At 40.1% G+C, this 23,993-nt stretch overlaps 1 protein-coding gene across 1 annotated transcript; it reads right to left on the reverse strand.

Moving 5' to 3' along the window:
• Positions 1-1,423: 1,423 nt before the first annotated feature.
• Positions 1,424-11,653, reverse strand: TNFRSF9 (tumor necrosis factor receptor superfamily, member 9). Its single transcript, XM_008593876.1, has 7 exons — positions 11,554-11,653; positions 10,602-10,709; positions 10,071-10,208; positions 9,561-9,627; positions 7,781-7,911; positions 7,125-7,259; positions 1,424-1,509 (listed from the first exon to the last, which is right to left on the reverse strand). The coding sequence occupies exons 1-7, from the start codon at positions 11,651-11,653 to the stop codon at positions 1,424-1,426; spliced, it is 765 nt and encodes a 254-aa protein (XP_008592098.1).
• Between the last annotated feature and the right edge of the window lie 12,340 nt (positions 11,654-23,993).

Consider the following 23,993-nt stretch of genomic DNA (forward strand, 5'->3'; position numbering starts at 1 on the left):
GGGAGATGTGTAAAAGAACATTCACGGCAGCATTGTTCATGATTGTGAAAAACCTGGAAACAACCCAGATGTCCCTTGGTAGAGAATGGATTGATAAATACTGGTATATTTGCAAAACTAGACAGTCAAAACAAATGCACTCAAACTACACACAACAACATGAATGAGTCTTATAAATATAATTTTGAGTGATTAAGGCAAGTCACAGAAGTCTCCATACATTACAATACCCTCTTCCTAAGGCTCAAAAACAAGCAAAACTAAATAACATAGTTTTAAGGTACATAATTATATGATAAGTGATTTTTTAAAAGCAAGGGAAAGAGAGACTCAAAATTCCAGGGACAGGTTGCCAGTGCGGAGACAGAAGATGAGAGAGGGAAGCAGCCCACAAATGGATGCTGTGACCTTGACCCTACAAAGGGTCAGGTATTAAATATTTTAGGCTTTGAGGGCTATACAGTCTCTGCCACAGCTAGTCAACTCTGCCGCTGTAGCCTTAGACGGTATGTAAATAAATGTGGGTGGCTGTGTTCCAAGAGAATTGTACTTATGGACCCTGCCATCCAAGTTTTATGTAATTTTATGTACCATGAGGTCTTTTTCTTTTCAATTTTTTAAACTATTTAGAGATGTAAAAACCATTCTTAGCTCATAAGCCGTAGAAATGGAAAGTGGCGTGTCTCCTCTGGCCACGGGAGCTTGGTAGCCCCTGCTCAAGCGCTCGGGTTCTGCTATGAGTTCGCAGGTGTCCCCTCTTTTTACTGTGCTTCATTCCTTTCATGCATGTATCACTTACTAGTTTGTGTGTATCAATGATTATGTAAAAGGTTTTTAAGGATGAAAAAAATGTAACCTGGCTCAAAGGAGAGTAGAACAAAGCTCGAAGGTAAGAGGACGGAGAGGATCAGGGGACAGGCGAGGACATTTGAACTCTTTCTGAAACTCTTCCTCAGGTCTGAGATTTTTTTTTTCACCTCAAACTTGACCTCAAACTCAGGCACCTTCATCATACTCCCTCTAACAGCGGAAGAGGTCATTGTGTTCAATGACAAAACCGATGGAAAATTTGGTTGGGGATATCTACTGCATTTTGTGGCTTATTGTCACACAACACTTTAGCACACAAAAAGCTGGATTGACTTTGATTATAACTTTAGCTTACATTGGCCTACGTGATGGAATTCAAACTATACTTTTCTTTAGACTTGAACAAAACTGTCCCAAGCCTGTCCCATATTTCTGTTCTGTTAAAAGTGGTGCATTTTTACAGGCTGACTCATTAGCATTTAGGAAAAATACATAGGGGGGCAATCCTGGGTATTATGCCATATTTTTCATTCTAGAAAGACATGACAGTGGCGTCACTTGATCTGTCCTTTGCTGCTTTTCAAGAGTCTGAACAGCTCTTTGGGTTTCCATTTCACAGTTCATTTCCTTCTTCTTCTTCTGGAAATCGGCAGCTACAGGCATCTTCCTCTTGAGCAGTTTGTGCTGGTTTCATAAACGCTAAAAAATAATTTAAAAGATACTTACATTTTATTGTCTATTTTAATCATTTAACACTTATTTTCCATGAACACAATTGCAAAACATTCTCTAAGTAGCAAACACTCTCTACTTGCTTTTTCTAGGGAATATTTAATGTAATATTTTTTCCCTTTACCAAATATTGTTATTGGTCTTTAAAAACTAAATATATATCTGTATATATTTTATTTTCTACAATGTCTAAAAAAAGACACCTATGAATCACAGTGGTATAAAAGATTAGCTGTATCACAAACATAACTTCAGTTTTAATTTAATGCAGCACAAATTTTAGTCTTGAGGGTTACTTTGAGATCAGACAGTTTATTTTGAATGAAATACTAAAGCACAAGGATTTTTTTTAACATTTACTTGTACGTGTTTGTGGAGTACAGTGTGTTGTTTCAATGTGTGCATGCACAATGATCCACTTAGCATAGTTTTGTACCCGTTTGTCCACCCCGTCTCTTCACGGCACCAGGTGTTAAGGATATTCCCACTGCTTCGACTTATTAGTTAGCAAAGAACTGATTTGTGCATTAACTTTCACATGTTATTATTTGTGTTACTGCTGAACAACTTTCAATCTCAAGCAAATATTTCTTTATAGCCTGACAAAGCAAAAGGGACTGCCCCAATTTCACGAGCACATTACTATATCAATTAACCAAAACCAAACAACCACACTACCTCCCAGAACTTAGGAAAAACTGGCAGAACTTTCAGAAAAACCAATGGGATGGATTTGGAAGTTGTACCAAAGATTAATTTAAAAATTGAGATCTGCTTCTGGAAAGATGACGATGTCATACTTTTCCATATTCTTCCTGCTGACTACTGCTGAAAACTCTGGACATTATATATGAAGATTAATTTAAAAATTGAGATCTGCTTCTGGAAAGATGAAGATGTCATACTTTTCCATATTCTTCCTGCTGACTACTGCTGAAAACTCTGGACATTATATAGGAAACAAGCATAAGAAGACTCCGGAAGGTGAAGAGAAGAAAGCAGACCAGCTTAGGATCTTGAGACCCAAGGAACAACCTGGGTTTTCATTCCATCTCATACACTCCAGACTGGGAACTAGAGAAGCCAGCAAATGAGAAATGCAAATGGGTATAAAACTTTAACCTCCAAAAAACAATGCCCCAAGAAAATCCTGCTCTATCTGCAAGACTAGGAAAGGGGCAGCAGACCAAGGCCAAAAACTTTTAGGCAGTAACCACTCAACTCTAGCAAAACACCTCAGAAAAACCTGTGGCCCTACACCCAAGCCCACCAGGAAGGGCCAAGTAGAGAGCCTAGACTTCCACCTTGCCAGGCTGTATCAAGGCTCATCTCCCCCTTCTCACTTGGGTAGTGTCAGAGGAAACCTAGTGGGAGCCTGAACTCCCACACATGTCTGACAATAACAAGGAGTCCCTCATCCCCCCCTCCATGAGGTCTAGAACCTGGACTTTCACCCCTGTCTGGCAGCAGCAAGGTGCCATCTCCTTCCTCCACTGGAGTAGTGGTCAGAGGAAGCCTGAGAAAATACAAGATTTAAATTAGATCCAGCATCTCATAATGTCATCCCCAAAATGTCTAATTTTTTATTTAAAAAAATCACTTATTATACTAAGAACCAGGAAGATCTTAATTTGAATGAGAAAAGACAATCAACAGATGTTAGCATCTAGATGAAACAGATATTAGAATAATCTGGCAAGAATGTTAAAGCAGCCCTCATGAAAATGCTTCAACAAGCAATTAGAAACACATTTGAAACAAATGAAAAATAGAAGATACAGACAAGAACCAAATGGCAATTTTAGAACTGAAAAATTATTATAACTGAAATTTTAAAAGTCAATAAATGGGCTCAACAGCAGAATGAAGAGGAGAGAGAGAAGAATCATCACCCAACCTGAACAACAGAGAGAAAAGACTTGGGGAAAAAATGAGCGGAGCCTCAGGGACATGTGGGATTATAACAAAAGATCTAAATTCATGTCACTGGAGTCCTAGAAGGAGAGGAGAAAGAAAATAGGGCTCAAAAAAGTATTTGAGGAAGTAATGGCTGAAATTTTTGAAATTTTCCCTGCCCTCGCTCAGCCAGTGAGCGGGAACCGGTCTGTATGTGGGATCCGAACCCTCTGCGGGAGCGCCACCGCGCTCCCAAGTGGCGCACTGTAGCAGTGCGCCACCGGGCCGGCCCCCAAACAAAAATCTTGACCTAAACCTCTCACACTTTATACAAAACTCAACTAAAAATGAATAATAGATTTAAGTGTAAAACACAAAACTGTAAATCTTTTTAGAAGATAACACAGGGGAAAAAAAATCTAAATCTTTGGGACATAAACTGAGTAAAGAGTGTTTAGACATGACTCCATAAATAAACAAAATTGATAAATTGGACTTCATCAACATTAAAAACTTTTTCTCTGTGGAAGACCCTGTGAAGAGGATTAAAAGGCAAACAACAAGCTGGGAGAAAATATTTACAAACCATATATCTGATGAAAATATAAAGAACTCTCAAATCTCAACAGTAAAGCAAACAAATAATCCAATTAGAAAGTGGGCAAAAGACATGAAAGAACACTTCACTGAAGAAGATATAAAGATGGAAAACAAGCACATGAAAAGATGTTCAACCATCAGAGAAATGCAAACGAAGACCACAGTGAGATGTCACTACACACCTATTAGAACAGCTGAAATAAAAAATTGTGGCAATACAAAATGCCAGCAAGGATGCAGAGAACCTGGATATCTGACAAATTGCTGGTAAGAATGTAAAATGGTACAATTCCTCTGGAAACAGTTTGGCAGTTTCTTAAACAACTAAACAAGCACTTAGCATATGACCCAGCAATTTTGCTCTTGGCCATTTATCTTGGCGATATGAAACCTTCCATCCACACAAAACCTGTATATGATTATTCATAGAAACTTTGCATGTAATAGTCAAAACTGCAAACAACCAAAATATCTCTCAGTAGGTGCATGATAGAACAAACTGTGGTACGACTGTACCATGCAATGAAGAATGAACTATCGAAACGCACAAGAACTTGGATGGATCTCAAGGGCATTATGCTGAGTGAAAAAAGCCAATCTTAAAGGGTCACATACTGTAGGATCCCAATTATATAACATTTCTGAAATGACAAAATAATAGAGATGGAAAACAGGTTAATTGCTACCAGGGGTTAGGGATGGTAGGGGAGAGAAAGTGGTTGTGACAAGAAAGGGGTAGAGGAGGGAGATTTGGGGGGTGACGGATTTTTGGTTCTGTATTTTGGTTGTGTTGGTGGTTACACGAATCTACACCTATGATAAAATAACATATGACTATACATGCACAATGTACCAATGTCAATTTCCTGGTTCTGATATTGTACCCTAAGATGTAACCTCATGAATGGCACATGAGACTTTTCTGTATTACCTTTGCAACTTCCTGTGAATCTGTAATTATTTAGAAATAAAAAGTTTTTAAACGACCTAAAATTTTTAAAAAATAGATTGAAGTTCCATTGCAGCTCACTAATTACTCATAAACACATTTGAAAAGCATTTTAGAGAGAGTTCTTTAAATGAAGTTTAGGTGACAGCTTAGAGGTTTAAATTAGAGGCGCAGACCTCAAAAGGAGCATGAAAGAGCAAACCACACAATAGGAAAAGATATTTACAGCACATGAACAACTGACTAAAAAGTTCCTATAAATTAATAAGAAAAAGACAGACAACCCTAGGGAAAATGTTCCAAAGACTTAGGCACTTCACAAAAGAGAAAATCTAAATGGCCAATACAACATGAAAAGGTGTCTCACTAGTAACCTCACTAGTAATCAGGGAAATGCAAATTAAAACCACACTGAGATACTACTATCCGCCCACCAGATAGATAAAAATAACTTTGATAATACAAAGTGTTAACATGGATAAGGATCAAAAGGAACTCACACACCACCGGGGAAGAGTAAATGGCCCAACCATTTTGGAAAACAGTTTGGTATGTCTACTAAGGACTAGGATACACAGTCCTCAGATTCCAGCAATTTTATTCCTAGGTTAAAAAACAAAAGCCAGAACAGAAACGTGTGCTTATGTGTACTGAGACACGTGGACAAAAATATCAAAACATCCTTGTCTGTAATAGCCCCAAATTAGAAAAAACTCCAGTGTCCATCAAAACTAGAACGGATGAGCGGTGATACAGTCATTCAACAGAAGAGTGCACAAAAATGGAGTCGACTAAAGAACTCAACACACAGACGGATCTTAAAGACACAACGTTGAGTGAAAGAAGCAAGATACAGAATACACACGGCATGATGCTGCTTGTATGAAGTTCACGAGCAGCCAAATGAAACCGTGTTGTTAGGGAGCAAAACTATAAACAGCAAGGAAGTGAACAACGTAAAGATCCAGATGTGGTTAGCAGCAGTGGGGGGGCTGTCACCAGGAAGGGGGTCGCAAAGGGCTTCCGGGGAGCAGATTACGTGCTATTTCTTGACCTGGGTAGGTTTACACAGGTGTTCATTTTACAACAATTTGTTAGACATTGATGTGTTTTTCTGTATATTTTACAACGTAAAAAGGTTTTATATTGTTTTAAAAAGAACCTTTACATAAATTTGTGTAGTTTCTCTTTGGATAGGACCTTATGTATGCTTTCCTTCGTATATTTTAAACAACTTCCAAATAGACACTACGGTCTTACTATGGCATTTTGGGTTAAAATTGTGCTCTCAAAAAGCTCCCCCTCTATATGAACCCCTCTTATTAAGCCTAGCCTGCTATCTCTCATCCTGTCCTTCACGGAGACAAAAAACAAGTTGCTCCCCAATCTATAAACTTTTCCAAATAAATATATTAATAGCTTTTGTTTAGTGGGTGTTGACTCTCTGCAAGGCACTCACTGTGTACCTTACAGAAATATCTTGTTTCATGAATTAATGACTGAAATTCGTTATTGGAATTTTTCATTTAATCCAGATTGGTGTTATAATAATCAATTTGGTTAAAACCACTTCAACCCCCTCCTAGTTCTTGATGCCTTCCTCGAATGCGGGTCTAACCTCAGCTTAAGGTCATTTACCAACCAGCAGTGCAGCACCAGATGGGGCAAATGTTCTTTTCTGATTCCTCTTTGTTTGTGTCCTGTATGCACAACTGACTGGCTACACACACACACACACACACACGAAAACACATGCAATAATCCAAGACTGCAGCATACTTAAACTGTCATTTTTCTAGAACCCCAGGAAGTGTCCCTCTGTACCCAGGCTTTCTCTGCCTCCACACTAATGGCATTTGGGGCTGGATCGCTCTCTGGTGGGGCACTGTCCTGTGCATTGTGGCTGTTTGGCAGCATGCTGGCCTCCACTCACTAGATGCCAACAGCACCCACCACCACCAAGTTGTGAGTACCACAACCGTCTCCAGACATTGCCATATGTCCCCTTGGGGACAAAATCACCTCTGTGCTATACTAACCTTGTTTCTATAACTTTAAAAAAAAAATCTTTTCCTTTCTACTTTCAAAAGCCTTGCCTGGAAAGAGTTCATTTCTAATACTGTTACATTATTCTTACGTTGTTTGAACATATACAGGAGTTTCTTTCTGCCCCGTTTCATGACAGAGAAACGGAGTGCGAGGAAGAACAGCAGGACCAACACTGCAGCCGATGTCAGCGCAAGACAGAAGGGGAGGATCTGCGGAGCGTGTCCTTTAAAAAAGAGCAAAAGGAGAAATGCATGCAAAAACATTCTTATGCAAATACACTCATGTTTATATCCTTTACATTGGTAAATTCCTAAACACAAGAATCAGTGCCGTAGCTACCTCCAACCTGCTAATCTAGTAAACTTAGAAAACTTAAAAAAAAAAAACACCTTAATAATTTTCCTAGAAGCCCACAAAAATTAAGCAGTTTGGCCTTTCTATCACATAGAAAATACGGGACCCTGTAATTCAATCCCCTTTTCTTGGCATTAATAAAGGTGCAGTATCCTTCTAGGGAAGGTGTCACATTGCACTGCTTGCTAATGTGCAGCTCAGGCTGAATAACAAATGTCTGAGAAGAAACTGCTGGAACCGTGAAGAAGACAGGGAAGCAGAAGGAAGGGATGCTGGACAGAGGAGCCTGTTGCAGGCAGAGTTGTGAGACATCATGATACTGGGCGTTTCAGAGAGTGATTGGGACAGTCGTGATCATTCGATCGGATTTAACAGCAACAAACCAGCTACCTGGCTCGCTCGCAGGGGCAAGCGTGGTGGTGGAGGTTGTACCTGGAGAGAAGTCGGCCGAGGTTGGTCCACAGACCACATCCCTGTCCTTCGTCCCGTTCACAAGAACAGACTTTCCATCTAAAGAACAACTTAGAAAGTTCAATGAAAAGAGTGTGAATATTAATTCAGGTACAGAGGATTCCAGTGAAAAACTTCGGCATTGCTCACCCCATGAACTAGCCTAGTGACAATGATCTTTGGGGGGTGTATAGGCAATGGGAAGATACTTTGAAAAACTTCCACTTGGCCACCTGGCTTCCTCGTCTTCCACTCGGCTTTCGAGCTGGCCGTGGTTCACTCACGCTACCTAACTAGCTTCCTCTTTCTTCCCAGACTGGGAGCGACGCTGGGCTCTTCCCTGTTCCATGACCGCTAAGTTCACCCTGTGTTGCCTGGTTAGTCTCTCACCCCAACTTTTTAATCATATCTGACCACCTCTGGCACCTAGGAAGGATAGCATAGGGTTAGAAGTTCCCGCATTGGCATCAGACAAACCAGGGATGAGCCCGGGATCTGCTGCTTCGACCTTGGGCAACTCATGAAATCTCTCTCAGCCTCAGTGTCCTCATCTCTTTGACCACCTCTGGCACCTAGGAAGGATAGCATAGGGTTAGAAGTTCCCGCATTGGCATCAGACAAACCAGGGATGAGCCCAGGATCTGCTGCTTCGACCTTGGGCAACTCATGAAATCTCTCTCAGCCTCAGTGTCCTCATCTGCAAAATATGGACTGTGTATGTCCCCAGGGCTGTGGTGAAGCACAAATGAAGGAGACCAGTGACACACAGTTGTGTGCCTGGCACACTCAGATGATAGCTGCCACCATCATCATTGTCATGGTCATCATTGCTGTTTTGTTTCTATGCCTTTTCTCTTGTCCCTTTACCTATTCCCCCCCCCAAGCCCAATTCAAACCCACTTTTTCATGTAGACTCACTTGACTACTCTGAACAGTTTGTGTTAAAAAAGACCTTTTTAAAAAGAAAACTTTCCAATCTGTTACAAACCAATACATGTGTAAAATATAATAGTATTGTAAATGTAAAATAATAATAAAATGATTTTCTAGTAAGAAAATCAAGTGGAAAAGAACAAGGCATATAAAATACAAGGGCCAGATCTTCACTGTTAGAGTTGACAGACCACATTACTCTGCCAATTTGCCTTAAAAATCTCTAAACACTTTCTCTCCAAGCCTGTACTGTGGGTGGACCAGCACCTGTCTGTGAGCCGGTTTGGGTAGCTCTGGTCCCACAAGTCAGCAGTCACATTCTCTTGCATACTGTTGGCTTTTTACTGAGATGGCCTTGTGTGCTCAAGTGTGTGTCACATTTTGGAGGGTAAGACGCGTACTTTCCCCTTCTCCTATATCATCCTCAGGGCTGGCGTTGCATACTGGAGAGGAGCTGACAGTGAGGGAAGGTAGTAGGCAGCAAAGAGATTAGAAGGAAACGGAGAACAGAAGGCCACTCGAGGCAGACAATGGCAAAGTCCCGCTGGCAAATCTCATCTACAGGCTCTGAGCATTATTTCTCGAGAAAATGCCCACTTTGCATGTTGGGCCACTATGACGTGCTGTTCCCATGCTGCCTGTTAGGATGCTCCTGTATGTACACGCTTGATAGGTGTAAAAACGTTCGATGATAGCATTCCTTGTCTTTAAAAACGTTTAAATTAGATGCTTTATTTTGTAAGGGAAAGGAAGTGAACATATGTTAGCAAAAGGAAATTATACATACTTTGTCCAGGGTCGACAGACACCACGTTTCTGATTATTAAATGTCCCAAGGCAACAGTCTTTACAACCTTGCATAAAAATAAAAGCAGTAATAAAAAAGAAGCACTTTCATCATTTCATAACTTATCCTGGGACGAACATAGTAAAATCAATTTAATATAACCTACACAAATTGTTCAACAATTTTAAAAACAAAACTCGAAGATTGCTAGTTTTTCTTATGCATTGGGTATTATATATGTCTAAAATGTGTGCAAATGTGTGGTTCTGGTGACTAACAAATGCTCTAATTTCAAATTAATTCCATTTATGGAAAAATAATAGATATATTATTTTATTAATTAAAATATGGTATTAATATCATAGACTTGGCTCATTGGTTTATTGCGTGTTACTTTAAGGTTCTACAAATCTATTTTTTACTTTGTATTCAAAGGATCAAGACCTATGCTAATGACATACATATGTCTACATAACAAACTTGCACTAAGTCAGGGAAGAGCAAACCTACCCTCCTTTGTTAATTCTTGACCTTGCTCGCAATCCTTCTCACACATGGTGCATAGTGCCCCCAGGCAGTGGAATCCTGAGACGCACTCACACTGTGCGTTGCTGGTGGGGGAGCACGGCTTCTTGGTCCTGAAAACACCTACAAAGACCCCCCAACATTATATTACACTTGACCTCTGAGTCCAGGAAACAAATTAATGTTTTGCAATAAAAATCATGTTCACTGTACTTATAATGCTTTTCATGACTTTAGGGTACAAATTTTACTTTTAAATCTCCATAGAGGCATTTTTACATTTTGCTAGTTAAAAACTTCTCTCTCATCAAATGACTGTTTCCTCTAATACTTAAAAATCTCAATCCACAAATAATTGCTATTATGGGTAATTATTTTATTGGACCTGCCTGTTGACAGAGAAATTAGCATCTTTGACACTTAACGATTGTCCATAGAGATCAGTCAGTAAATAGGGAATGAAACCTTGTCTTCCCAACAATCTTCTGGATAAAGAATGTGTCTTTAAAATCATACCTTCACATTGCCTGCATATGTCACAGGTCCTTTGTCCACCTGTGCTAGAGAAACTATTTGGAGGACAGGGAATGCAAATCTGGTTCTTGTTTTTCCCACAGAAAGTACCTAAGAGAGGCAGAAAATAGCTCTACATGTTTGACAATGAGCAATCATCACCTAGGGCATTATGAAGTTTACCAAAAAAATTAGATTATAAAAGATTGATTAGTTTTCTAGATGCCACAGTGATAGACATTTTTTGTTGATTGACTTTTTAAAATTATACAATTGCAAGATTGCTCTTAGCATAATCACAAAATTAGAAATATTTAATACACATATCATAGCAAACAAATCAGCAGAAATAAAATACTTCACCTATTGAATAAAATGGAGTTATTTCTCTTGCTTAATCCAGGAGGTCAAAATGACTGGATCCAGGAGGCGATCAATGTCCTTCATTGCTACACTCAAATTGAAATGTGTCTGACTTTCCCCACTCTGTGACGCCCTCTGCCGCCTGTTTACTCCCTGCTGTGCTCCCAGTCTGAGCACGGGGCCTTGCACACAAAACTAACATGTTCTGAGGTCTTGCCATGTGCCCTCCCCTGTTCTAAGCCCCTCATAGGATCCCGCCAGCAGTCCTATGAGATAGGCTCTCTTATTATCCCCAGACGACAAAGTCAAGGCACAAGCAGTGAAATGACCTGGCTGTGTCCAGTCAGCTAGTATGTAGCATCCAATAAGTATTTGTAAATGAATGAATAAAAGCTCCCTAAAAGGGAGCTCATTAGCCCTGACTACTGGACTAACTAAACCATGTGGCCAACAGAACAGACCCAATGCACATGTTAGTTTGGTACTTACCAGCTGGACAGTTACTACAGGAATCCCGCACTGATCGTATCCTCTCAAAATTCATGACCAATAGACAGAACAGACCCAATGCACATGTTAGTTTGGTACTTACCGGCTGGACAGTTACTACAGGAATCCCGCACTGATCGTATCCTCTCAAAATTCATGACCAATAGCACAGTAGCCACCATGTTGTAATAGCCATTTCCCATGATTAAATCTTGCATAGATATAATACTAGCAAAGCAGGTTCCAAAGTAATTTTAATCAAATTAGCTGGTCTCACAAATGTCACTCTGCAAAAAGTAAAAATTTCCAAGGATGAGGGCTTTTTCTCCTTTCGGAATTATCTACATTTGAACCATTACCTATACAATTCCACAAGACCATAACTCAGGGAGTTTCAGGAACAATTAATGATGGAATATTATGGAAAAGTGGCAAATTTATAGAAAGTTCTGTGACAAGGCAAGTGTGACTAAACACATAGCTTTGTGCAGGTTTGCCAGAGTTCCTGAGTGCACTTTCCAGCATGTTCTGCCAAAATGCAGAAATAACAATAGCAAGAACTTTCAGGGACTTTCATAGATATTTAGCATTAACATCCAGATTCCAAAAATGTCAGTTGCTTACTTCTCCTGAAATAGAGCCCTTACAAAGAGAATCTGTAAGTGGCACCTGACAGTTCAGTTCAGTGAGAAGGCACCTCATGACCACTATTGACAACTCTGAATGAACGCCTAGTTGCTAATGTGCTGAAAGCCCTCTCTGCCCAGCTCGTGATCACACTTTTGACAGAGAAATTAGCATCTTTGACACTTAACGATTGTCCATAGAGATCAGTCAGTAAATAGGGAATGAAACCTTGTCTTCCCAACAATCTTCTGGATAAAGAATGTGTCTTTAAAATCATACCTTCACATTGCCTGCATATGTCACAGGTCCTTTGTCCACCTGTGCTAGAGAAACTATTTGGAGGACAGGGAATGCAAATCTGGTTCTTGTTTTTCCCACAGAAAGTACCTAAGAGAGGCAGAAAATAGCTCTACATGTTTGACAATGAGCAATCATCACCTAGGGCATTATGAAGTTTACCAAAAAAATTAGATTATAAAAGATTGATTAGTTTTCTAGATGCCACAGTGATAGACATTTTTTGTTGATTGACTTTTTAAAATTATACAATTGCAAGATTGCTCTTAGCATAATCACAAAATTAGAAATATTTAATACACATATCATAGCAAACAAATCAGCAGAAATAAAATACTTCACCTATTGAATAAAATGGAGTTATTTCTCTTGCTTAATCCAGGAGGTCAAAATGACTGGATCCAGGAGGCGATCAATGTCCTTCATTGCTACACTCAAATTGAAATGTGTCTGACTTTCCCCACTCTGTGACGCCCTCTGCCGCCTGTTTACTCCCTGCTGTGCTCCCAGTCTGAGCACGGGGCCTTGCACACAAAACTAACATGTTCTGAGGTCTTGCCATGTGCCCTCCCCTGTTCTAAGCCTCTCATAGGATCCCGCCAGCAGTCCTATGAGATAGGCTCTCTTATTATCCCCAGACGACAAAGTCAAGGCACAAGCAGTGAAATGACCTGGCTGTGTCCAGTCAGCTAGTATGTAGCATCCAATAAGTATTTGTAAATGAATGAATAAAAGCTCCCTAAAAGGGAGCTCATTAGCCCTGACTACTGGACTAACTAAACCATGTGGCCAGCAGAACAGACCCAATGCACATGTTAGTTTGGTACTTACCAGCTGGACAGTTACTACAGGAATCCCGCACTGATCGTATCCTCTCAAAATTCATGACCAATAGCACAGTAGCCACCATGTTGTAATAGCCATTTCCCATGATTAAATCTTGCATAGATATAATACTAGCAAAGCAGGTTCCAAAGTAATTTTAATCAAATTAGCTGGTCTCACAAATGTCACTCTGCAAAAAGTAAAAATTTCCAAGGATGAGGGCTTTTTCTCCTTTCGGAATTATCTACATTTGAACCATTACCTATACAATTCCACAAGACCATAACTCAGGGAGTTTCAGGAACAATTAATGATGGAATATTATGGAAAAGTGGCAAATTTATAGAAAGTTCTGTGACAAGGCAAGTGTGACTAAACACATAGCTTTGTGCAGGTTTGCCAGAGTTCCTGAGTGCACTTTCCAGCATGTTCTGCCAAAATGCAGAAATAACAATAGCAAGAACTTTCAGGGACTTTCATAGATATTTAGCATTAACATCCAGATTCCAAAAATGTCAGTTGCTTACTTCTCCTGAAATAGAGCCCTTACAAAGAGAATCTGTAAGTGGCACCTGACAGTTCAGTTCAGTGAGAAGGCACCTCATGACCACTATTGACAACTCTGAATGAACGCCTAGTTGCTAATGTGCTGAAAGCCCTCTCTGCCCAGCTCGTGATCACACTTTTGACAGAGAAATTAGCATCTTTGACACTTAACGATTGTCCATAGAGATCAGTCAGTAAATAGGGAATGAAACCTTGTCTTCCCAACAATCTTCTGGATAAAGAATGTGTCTTTAAAATCATACCTTCACATTGCCTGCATATGTCACAGGTCCTTTGTCCACCTGTGCTAGAGAAACTATTTGGAGGACAGGGAATGCAAATCTGGTTCTTGTTTTTCCCACAGAAAGTACCTAAGAGAGGCAGAAAATAGCTCTACATGTTTGACAATGAGCAATCATCACCTAGGGCATTATGAAGTTTACCAAAAAAATTAGATTATAAAAGATTGATTAGTTTTCTAGATGCCACAGTGATAGACATTTTTTGTTGATTGACTTTTTAAAATTATACAATTGCAAGATTGCTCTTAGCATAATCACAAAATTAGAAATATTTAATACACATATCATAGCAAACAAATCAGCAGAAATAAAATACTTCACCTATTGAATAAAATGGAGTTATTTCTCTTGCTTAATCCAGGAGGTCAAAATGACTGGATCCAGGAGGCGATCAATGTCCTTCATTGCTACACTCAAATTGAAATGTGTCTGACTTTCCCCACTCTGTGACGCCCTCTGCCGCCTGTTTACTCCCTGCTGTGCTCCCAGTCTGAGCACGGGGCCTTGCACACAAAACTAACATGTTCTGAGTGGTGATTAGATTCTGAGGACCGTGCCATAGTGAATGGATTAATAATGGTGGTCAGGGGCATGGTTCTGAGGGCTTTAAAAGGAGAGCATGTGAGGAGGTTAGTCTCTCTCTGCGCCACTGTTTTCTCCCGCGTGAGGTCCCTGGGTTATTTCATTGCCACCATCAAGGTGCTCACCAAATGTATTCCCTGGGCTTTGGACTTCCCAGCCTCTGAAACTGTAAGCAATAAATTTGTTTTCTTATAAATTACCCAGTCCCAGGTATTTTGTTATAAGCAACAGAGACAGGCTGATACAGAAAATTGGTACCAGAGAAGTGGGGTGTTGCTTATAACAAATACTTGAAAATGTAGACATGGCTTTGGAACTAGGTATTGAGGAGAGGCTGGAGGAATTTGGAGGAACAGGCTGTGAAAAGCCTAGATGCTGGTGAAAGTTTAGAAGATAAGAAAACGAGGGAAAGCTTTAGAGATTGGCGAAATGGTAGTGACCAGAAAGCTTATGGAAATATGGACTGTAAAGACCATTCTAAGGAGGACTCAGACAGAATTAAGGAGTTTCTTGGAAATGGGCAATCATTACACTTGCTATGAACTAGCAAGGAACTTGGCTGCATTCTTTTCATGCCCCAAAGTTTTATGGAATGTGGAACTTCAAGGTTCTGACCCAGGGTATTTGGTAGAAGAAATTTCTAAGCAGCAAAGCATTCAGGAAGCTGCATGGCTACTTGCAAAAGACTACACTGAGTTATGGCAGAAAAGGCATGATGTAAATCTAGAACGTATAATTAAAAGGGAGACAGAGTGTAAAGATTTGGAAAATCTGCAGCCTAGCCATGTGGTAGAAAAGCAGAGAGCATTTTCAGGAGAAAAATTCAATGGTGCTAAGATTAGTACAAAAGAAAGAGATTATCAAGAGAAGGGGGAAAGGGCCCTGAAGGCATTGCAGAAGCCTCTGGGGCCAACCTTTCCATTACAGGCCCAGAGGCCTAGGGAGACAGAATGGTCTTGGGGAAGAGGCCTGAGGCACCCTCCACAGGCTCACTGCCCAGGGCCATCTTGGGAAGCTGCTTCCAGCATCAGCACCCCAGCTGCTTTGGCTGCTCCAGCCATGGCTAAATTGGCCCCAGGTGTGGCTGGACCCACAGCTTTGGAAAATACAAGCCAGAAGCCTTGTTAGGTCTGCAGGCTCACAGCTTGCCAGAGCTGTGGAGGCTTGGGAGCTTCCACCCTGATTTCAAAGGATATATGAAAAAGCCTGGGAGCCCAGGAAGAGATCTGTCACAGGGGTGGAGTCACTGCATAGAGCCTTCACTAGAGTAATGTTGAGCAGAAACGTGGGGTCAGAGTTGCAGCAGAGAAACCGCATCAGCACCATGTCTAGTGGAGCCATGAGAGCAGGACCGCCATGGAGACCCCAGACCTGTGGAGCTGCCAGAGTGGGACACCAGCCTGGGAGAGCTGAAGCATCACCTCAGACCAGAAGAGCAACAGAAGTGGAGCTGCCCAAGGACTTGGGGACCCAATCTCCACACCAGCATGTAGAGGATGTCAAACATGGAGTCCAGGTACGTGATTTGCCAGCTTTAAGATTTAATGTCCTCCCTGCTGGGGTTCAGACTTGTTTGGAACCTGTTACCCCTTTCTTTTGGCCTATTTCTCCCTTTTGGGATGGGAATATATACCCTATGCTTGTCCCACCATTGTATCTTGGAAGTAGATCGTTTGTTTTTCATTTCACAGATGGGACTTTGAACTTTGGACTTTTGAGTTGAAACAAGACTCTAGGGACAAAATGAATGTATTTGTATGTGAAAAGGACACGAGTTTGTGGGACCAGGGGCAGAATGTTGTAGCTTGGATGCCCCCCCGCCAACCTCATTGAGGCTTAATCCCCACTGTAACTGCTGAGGGTGGGAAATCCTACTATAGTAAGTGAAAGGTGGGGCCTTGAAGAGGTGGTCGGATTGTAGGACCGTGCCCTAGTGAATGGATTAATAATGGTGGTCAGGGGCGTGGTTCTGAGGGCTTTAAAAGGAGAGCACATAAGGAGGTTTAGTCTCTCTCTGCTCCATCATTTACTGCCATGTGAGGCCCCCGGGTCACTGTTGCCACCAAAGACCCTCACCAGATGTGTTCCCTGGACTTTGGACTTCCTAACCTCCGAAACTGTAAGAAATACATTTCATTTTCTTATAAATTACCCAGTTCCAGGATTTTGTTATAAGCAACAGAAATGGACCAATACACCAGCCTACAGTTAAACAAAATCACCACTTTAGAATTATTCTTCTGAAGGCTCTGAGCAACTTTATTCAGGTGTCTAAAGAGTTCATGTTACTGCATTTTTTGTGTGATAAAATATCATAGTAAGCTAAGGCAAATTATATAGTTGACCAGATATACACACTACCTAGACTAGCAAAAGGTGTAATATGTTTTTAGTATGATTTTCATTTGCCTAAAATACGTATCACATTGCTTTATCTATTTTAGCATTTTAATCTTTCAAATGCAATAAAAAAATTCATCTTTTTCATAAAAGCTTTCCAAATGAAATCAGAGATGACCCCAATGAAACATACTAATACTTCAGTAGTATTAATAATAATTTCATCACATTCTTAATATCTCATTCTAAGCCAAGGAATAGATTTTTATTTTGATTAAATATAGGTCTAATATTGAATCTCTCAAGTGAGTGTACTTTGAAGCTAAATAGCATGAAGCCTCAACTAACTACTCTAACAAGATAAAGAAGATATTTAGAAAAAGAAAAAAAAAAGACCCTTAAAACACACTCCTGTCCATCCAGGGCACATCTTAGATGCAATCTCATCCCGGGAATACGCACTATTTATACTTGTTGCCCTACCAAAACGTTTATCCTTCAGGATTCAGGGTCCCCACCCGCTACCCGAAGCACCTATCGGGTCCAGGAAGTCATCGCTATCAGACACTGAATTTGCTCACTTTTCCTCCCTGTTCTACACTTTCTCTACGTGGTTATCTTCTTCTATGTTAATGACTCATAAATGTTTTTCTCCAACTTCAGACCACCCCCACCACTGTGCAGTGCCCAGGACAAGAGTCCAAACAGAGGCCTGCATACTATATGTCCAAATATTTGGAAGTTATACATCAAGCTAAATATGCCATTAAATAAAATATGTTCTATCCAGCTCAAGGCCCCATAAAGCACACACACACACCCCTAACACGCGAGTGTGTCTGTGACTGGGGATCTGGTGCGTGGTGCTGGCATAGAGGACACAGAACTCTCAACACTAGCTCCACCTGCCCTTGCGACTCACACCCTCAGGCCTCCATAAACTCTTCTCCACAAGCCTTGTTCTGTCCTCGAAACTCGTGTGTTGGCATTTCCGTGCTGTGAGGGCTGTGGGCTGTGTTGCTGCCAACAAGGAGAGCAGGTAGGGTGTGAGTCACAGGAGTACCAGCACAGGGAAAAGGCAGATCAGTTTGTCAAATCCTTCTCAGATACCAAGGGTGTAACAGATCCTTGCATAACCTATTGTTATGCAAGAACATTATGGAAAATATAGTTTCCCAGAAGTTCCAAGTATCCATTATCTTAATTCTGTTTATGTTCCAGTTTGTAATTCTGGAAGTCCTTGTGAACTAGCATGGAATTCACAACAGTTGCACACAAAGTCTGAGGAACCATATGTACTACATGGTATAAGAACTGCAACACTGATGCTTTAGTAGAACCACCTAGGAGACACTGAACCCCAGAACTGCAAACCATTATAATTTTTATTAAAATATTTAATACAATTTAAATTTCAAAAAATAAAAAATCTCAGATTATTTAATACTTAAATAATTTTATTTATTTTTTTAAAACATTTTGTTTGTGTTTGTTTTGCAGCTGGCTGGGAGATCCGAACCCTTGACCTAGGGGTTACAAGGTGGCGCTCTAATCAACTGAGCTAACCTGCCAGCCCTCGGTTTTAAATATTTGATATTCATCTAATTTACATTTTTAATTTTAATAGATAATTTTGAAACTTAGAAAATAACCTTTTAAAAACAAACAAAAATTTTTTTAATTAAAAAAATCGACATATTTAAATTCACATTTTACATTAAATACAAATCCTGTAAACTTTGAGTACATTTTATCTTTTAAATCCTTTAAGTCAATACTGTCAACTAAACACAGACTATGTGAAATTCTCTATTACAGTAAATGAAATGAAAAGCAAGAAAAATAAATTTTATGGAGCAAATACACAATAACTGATGAATTGTATCTTTACCACTCACTCAAACCTTGCCAAGCCATCAAAGAGCATCTACAATTATCTGCAATAATAATTAAGCTCCGTCATCTTTGATATTTTGCCAACTTTGTCACATGAAAACAATCATTTTAAATTTTGTCGTTCTGAAGACTTCCCCTTCCAAGTAGAGGAACAGAACATATACTTCTTCAGCTTGACTCGCCACTTTTAAATACTTAGACCTGGTGTGTGGGCTCCATTTCTACACTTGCTCCAAGAACCACAACTGTTAGACACAGTGTTGAGAGGCACATAATAGGTATTCAATAAACCTTTATTGAATGGATGAATAAATGAACTTATTTTCATCTAATTTATATTTTTAATTTTAATAGATAATTTTGAAACTTAGAAAATAACCTTTTAAAATAACCTTTTAAAAACAGTAAAAAAAAACCTTTTAACTCCAGTCCTGCCGGCTGCCTACCTCTTCATGACCTAACGTTTCATTTCTCATCTTCCTCAGGAAATCATTCTGGACTACAGCCTGGGTTTTTCTTTCTCTTGTCTCACATAAATGCTTTTCTGATGATGGCTAACATTGGTTGAGGGCTCACTACATGCAAGGCATTGTTCTACATGTTCACATACACTTCCTCAATTGTACCTTAAAACAGCCTTCATCCCTATTTCACAGATGAGGAAATTAGGACACAGAGAAAGTGGGTAGCCTGTCCAGTGTCACCTGGTGGCTGAAGAGCTGAGAAAGGGTTCACACTTGGCTGCCTGGCTCCAGAGCCCATACTGTGACCAAAACCTTAGTCTGTCTGTGCCCAGGACCCTTTTAACTTGTGAGCCCTATGTGTGTGGAGCCTTCTCAGAATATCACTCCTAAATTTGTAAAATATAATACAAAGGATTACAAAAGAAACCAACTGCATTGAAATATACCTACCAAATATTTGAAAAAACAATTTGTGACATGGCAATTATATGGACTTTATTAACATATACCTGCTATAATTTGAAATTAATCATAAATGTAAATAGTATTTTGGGATATCTGCAAGAACTGTAATGTTATATGAAGATAATTTTAATTTCTATTGGTGCAAAGCCAGGAGACTGTTTTTTCAGCTATGTTTTGTGAATTTTTATATTCAAAATTGAAGAAAATGTTAGATTTCTGTTAGTGGAAGTGAAGGTGGAATTTTCCATCCAAGTTCACAGACCCCCTGAATTATATCTGCTCCCCCTTGCACATCATGGACTCAGGGTCACAACCCCTGCACAAAGTCTCTTTGTCACCTTTCATGCACTTGAATCATTTTAGCTCTGGAAACTTACTCTTACTCCAAGAAGAGCTACTTGCACTTTGTTATTTCTTCAAATCCTGTCACTGTATCTTAAGGCAAAAACTATGTCTATGCCCCTTCTATCCCCCACCATCCTCAGCAAGATGGCACATTTTTATGGTATATCATTTTCTGCATTCTTCTCCTCTGGTCCCCTCATCATTGTATTTAAAAAGATTGAAACTATTGATAAATAAGTGTTTTCTAACACTTAATAATAGCTAATGCTTATGGGTTACTTCCTGCATTGCAGATCTTATGCTAAACACTTTAAATATGTTGCTGTAGTACTCCCTTATCCTTACTTCTGCTTTTCACTGTTTCAGTTATTCACGGTCAGTCCTGGTCTGAAAATATAAATGGAAAATTCCAGATATTTTGAGAGAGAGATCACATTCACATAACTTTTATTACAGTATATTGTTATAATTGCTCTGTTATTACCAAGTATAGTTGTTAACTTCTTACTGTGCCTAATTCATAAATTAAGCTTTATCACAGGTAGGTATGTATGTATGGGGGAAAAATTAGTATATCTAGGTTCAGTACTATCCATGGTTTCAGGTATCCACTGGGGATCTTGGAACATATCCCCTGCAGGTGACAGGGGACTACGTATTTAGCCTCTTATCAACTCTATGAGGTAGGAACTATTCTTACTATTCTAATGTTAAAGAAACAGAAGCTGAGGAAGTTCAAGTAACTGAGACTAATGGCAGCATTTGAGTGTTTACTAGAGGACAATGCTCTAGCTTTACCTCTATTAACTATTTAATCTTCATAATAACCATATGAAGTACATAGGTTCTGTTATCCCTGTTTTATACATGGGGAATCTGAGGGCTGGGAGGAAAGTCCTCTGCTCAGGATCACTTACTAGCAGGGGGCAAGTTGGGCTTAAACCCAGACAGGCTGGCATCTGAGAGGACACACTTACCCGCTGCACCATACTGCCCCATTTAAGGAATGGAGAAGCCAGGGATGGAACCCAAGTCTCCTCATACTCTGCTCAGGATCACTTACTAGCAGGGGGCAAGTTGGACTTAAACCCAGACAGGCTGGCATCTGAGAGGACACACTTTCCCACTGCACCATACTGCCCCATTTAAGGAATGGAGAAGCCAGGGATGGAACCCAAGTCTCCTCATTCATTCCAAAGCTACCTTAACATTTTGCCAATAGTTATGACTAACTCAGGAGCTACTCATAATGGTTCATTCCTGTGAATGAATGAAGAAAGGTGTTGACTCAGCAACCAAGAGTAAGATTGTCAATTCAGTGGTTTGAGAGCTGAGTCAGAAACCACATTAGATCTCATCTATGTGAATGACTACCAAGAAACCGACAGTCAATTAAAACTTTGAGAAATGTGAGGAAGATCAGAATTGATAGCTGCATGGTAGTCCCTTTTTGGAGGGAGCTAGACTAACTTAATTTTTAAGCATGTCATCAAAAAGTATTAAGTGAAGTCTTTTAAAATTCTGATGGAGAGTTGCCACATTCCACTAAGGGCAAAAATGTTCTTTGGGCTGCAAGTGGCAACTGTGATCAAAGCCATATCACCCCAAAAAGCAATGTTATCCTGAAGGAACATGGCTTTGTACTGAATGCTAGCTTCTTCCCGAGCGTAATGGCTCTCTAATCCTAGCATTCACCTTTGCCCTTGGAAAAGAAAGTACTATTAAAATTAAATACACAAATTTATCTGGTTATTTCACAAATTCAATTTTTGTCAACTAAAATTTAAATATTTTTCCTCCAAATAAAAAGCAGGACAACATCAGGAGACAAATTTTGTTTTCTTCTGAACTTCTTAATGGTGATCAGTATTATCTACCAAATCATTCCACTCACAAGTCAGTTTAGTTCGTCCTTCACAAAATCTGTCTCCTGTTCTTCTCGGTTTCCAAAGGGAAGATCATTGCATAAACCATTGGTCTTCATTAAAGATTTTTTTTCAGTTAATTGTTGCCACACTAAATAAGAGTTCCAATTTACCTGTGCATAAGTTGTAAATATTTTATATATTCATGCCTACGAATGGATCTGTAACATTCAACCTCAAGCAATATCCAAGTTTCATTACTACTATCATTAAACAGTTCTCTATTCCTTATCGATGCAATAAATTCAAGAAGCATTTATTGAATGTCTAATTCAAGTGTGCACATACCTGATCTATTTACTTCTCCCACTTTGTATCCTACCACTCCCCTCTAGCCTGACTTCCTTGCTGTTCTTTAGTATTTCAAACACACTCCTGCTTCTGGCCTTTACTTTATCATTGTCTAAAAAGCTCTTCTTCCTGCTGTCTATACAACTCGTTCCCACCTCTTACTCGTTTCCTCCTCAGAAAAAAGTATTCCTTGACTGCTGTCTAAAAGAATACCCTCTCCCCCCATTCTCTATCTCCTTTCCCTCCTTTACTTTGCTTCATAGTACATATCACCCCCTGGCACATACACTCATTTGTGCATTTGTTTGTTGTCTGTCTTCCCCACTGAACAGAAGTTCCACAAGAGGGGACATTGCTTGTTCACTGCTGTATCCCTGGCACCCAGAGCAGTACCTAGAGCACACAAGAGCTCAATAAATACTTATTGAATGAGTTTTACTGTCTTCTGAGGCATATATAGATAAGGCACCATCACGACAGCTTTCCCAGACTTGAGAAGAAGGAAGAAATTACATCAATAACTAAGATAAGGTCGTACAACCCTATAGATTCTGTAACAGGAGGACAAAGTGCTATGGGAATACAGAGAAAGTTTCCTGGAGGGATTGAACCTGTAACTGGGCTTTGCAGGAAGGATGAGACATTGAAAGGCTGATATGGAAGCAGAGGGCATTCCCGGCAGAGGGAACTGCTTATGCAGAAGCATGAGGAAGGCAAAGTACAGGGTATACGTATTCCAGGAACAGAGAAAATGAGTGAGGGAGTTTAAGTTGTAAGATTGTGGAAGATTGTGGCTGGCTGGTTAGCTCAGTTGGTTAGAGCACAGCCTTATTAAACCAAGGTCACGGATTCAGATTCTAGTACAGGCCAGCCCAACACTGTGACGGGATTCAAACGTGGTCGGCATACCCACTATGGATTTTAATGCCCTACGTAGAAGTCACTGCCAAAACCAGCAGATCCCAAACCATAGACATGGAAAAGGTCACCAAGATATTCCATTGTCACCCTGGGTACAGCCACCTCTTAACAACCTGTGGAGTAGGTGGGCCTTGAAATACAGAAGGGACCTCCAAGATACACTTGAAGGACAGGGGACAGGGAGTCAGCCAGGAAAGCTTTGTTACATTCAAATGTGTGCTGCTCCCGGGTCATTGTATGTTTCCAAAATACAGGAATCTGAAAACATCATGGAAGCATAATTAGAATAAAGAACTACGGCGGGAAATAACGAGAAGGGACTCAACACTCCAATTCCTTTCAGCTTAGCGTTTTACGTGACATCTCACTAGGTCCTCATCAACTTCTGGGTAGACATTACTATTCACATTTTACAAACAAAAAACATTTTTAAAGCTTTTTGAGAACCCATCATTGAAACCCTAATCAGATCTTGCTCTCACTTCTAAAAATAACATGCCAATAACCACAGAAAACGTGGCAGTAAGTGAGAAACAGAAACACACAAAACGTTGCCCAAGGCACAGCCTTGTTTCCACGGCGGGCTTTGCAGATTTTCCAACGAGCCACCAACGAGGTGCTGAACATATCAGAGCTGGATTCGATTCCTTGAGACACCAAAGGCCCCGAGACTGGGCACAGGCTGAACGTGGTCGTTCTCGGGGGGGGGGGGGGGGG

This window comes from Galeopterus variegatus, unplaced genomic scaffold, assembly GCF_000696425.1.
Source record: "Galeopterus variegatus unplaced genomic scaffold, G_variegatus-3.0.2 Scaffold9791, whole genome shotgun sequence".
NCBI classification, from domain to species: Eukaryota; Metazoa; Chordata; class Mammalia; order Dermoptera; family Cynocephalidae; genus Galeopterus; species Galeopterus variegatus.

What these genes read in the sequence shown, in the direction of transcription:
- TNFRSF9 (XM_008593876.1), bottom strand. Translation starts at nt 11,653, where the DNA reads ATGGGAAATGGCTATTACAACATGGTGGCTACTGTGCTATTGGTCATG. An exon ending in TCAAGAATTAACAAAGGAGG is followed by an intron (nt 9,628 to 10,070) that starts GTAGGTTTGCTC and finishes TTTTTATGCAAG; the next exon opens with GTTGTAAAGACTGTTGCCTT. An exon ending in GTCTGTCGACCCTGGACAAA is followed by an intron (nt 7,912 to 9,560) that starts GTATGTATAATT and finishes GAACTTTCTAAG; the next exon opens with TTGTTCTTTAGATGGAAAGT.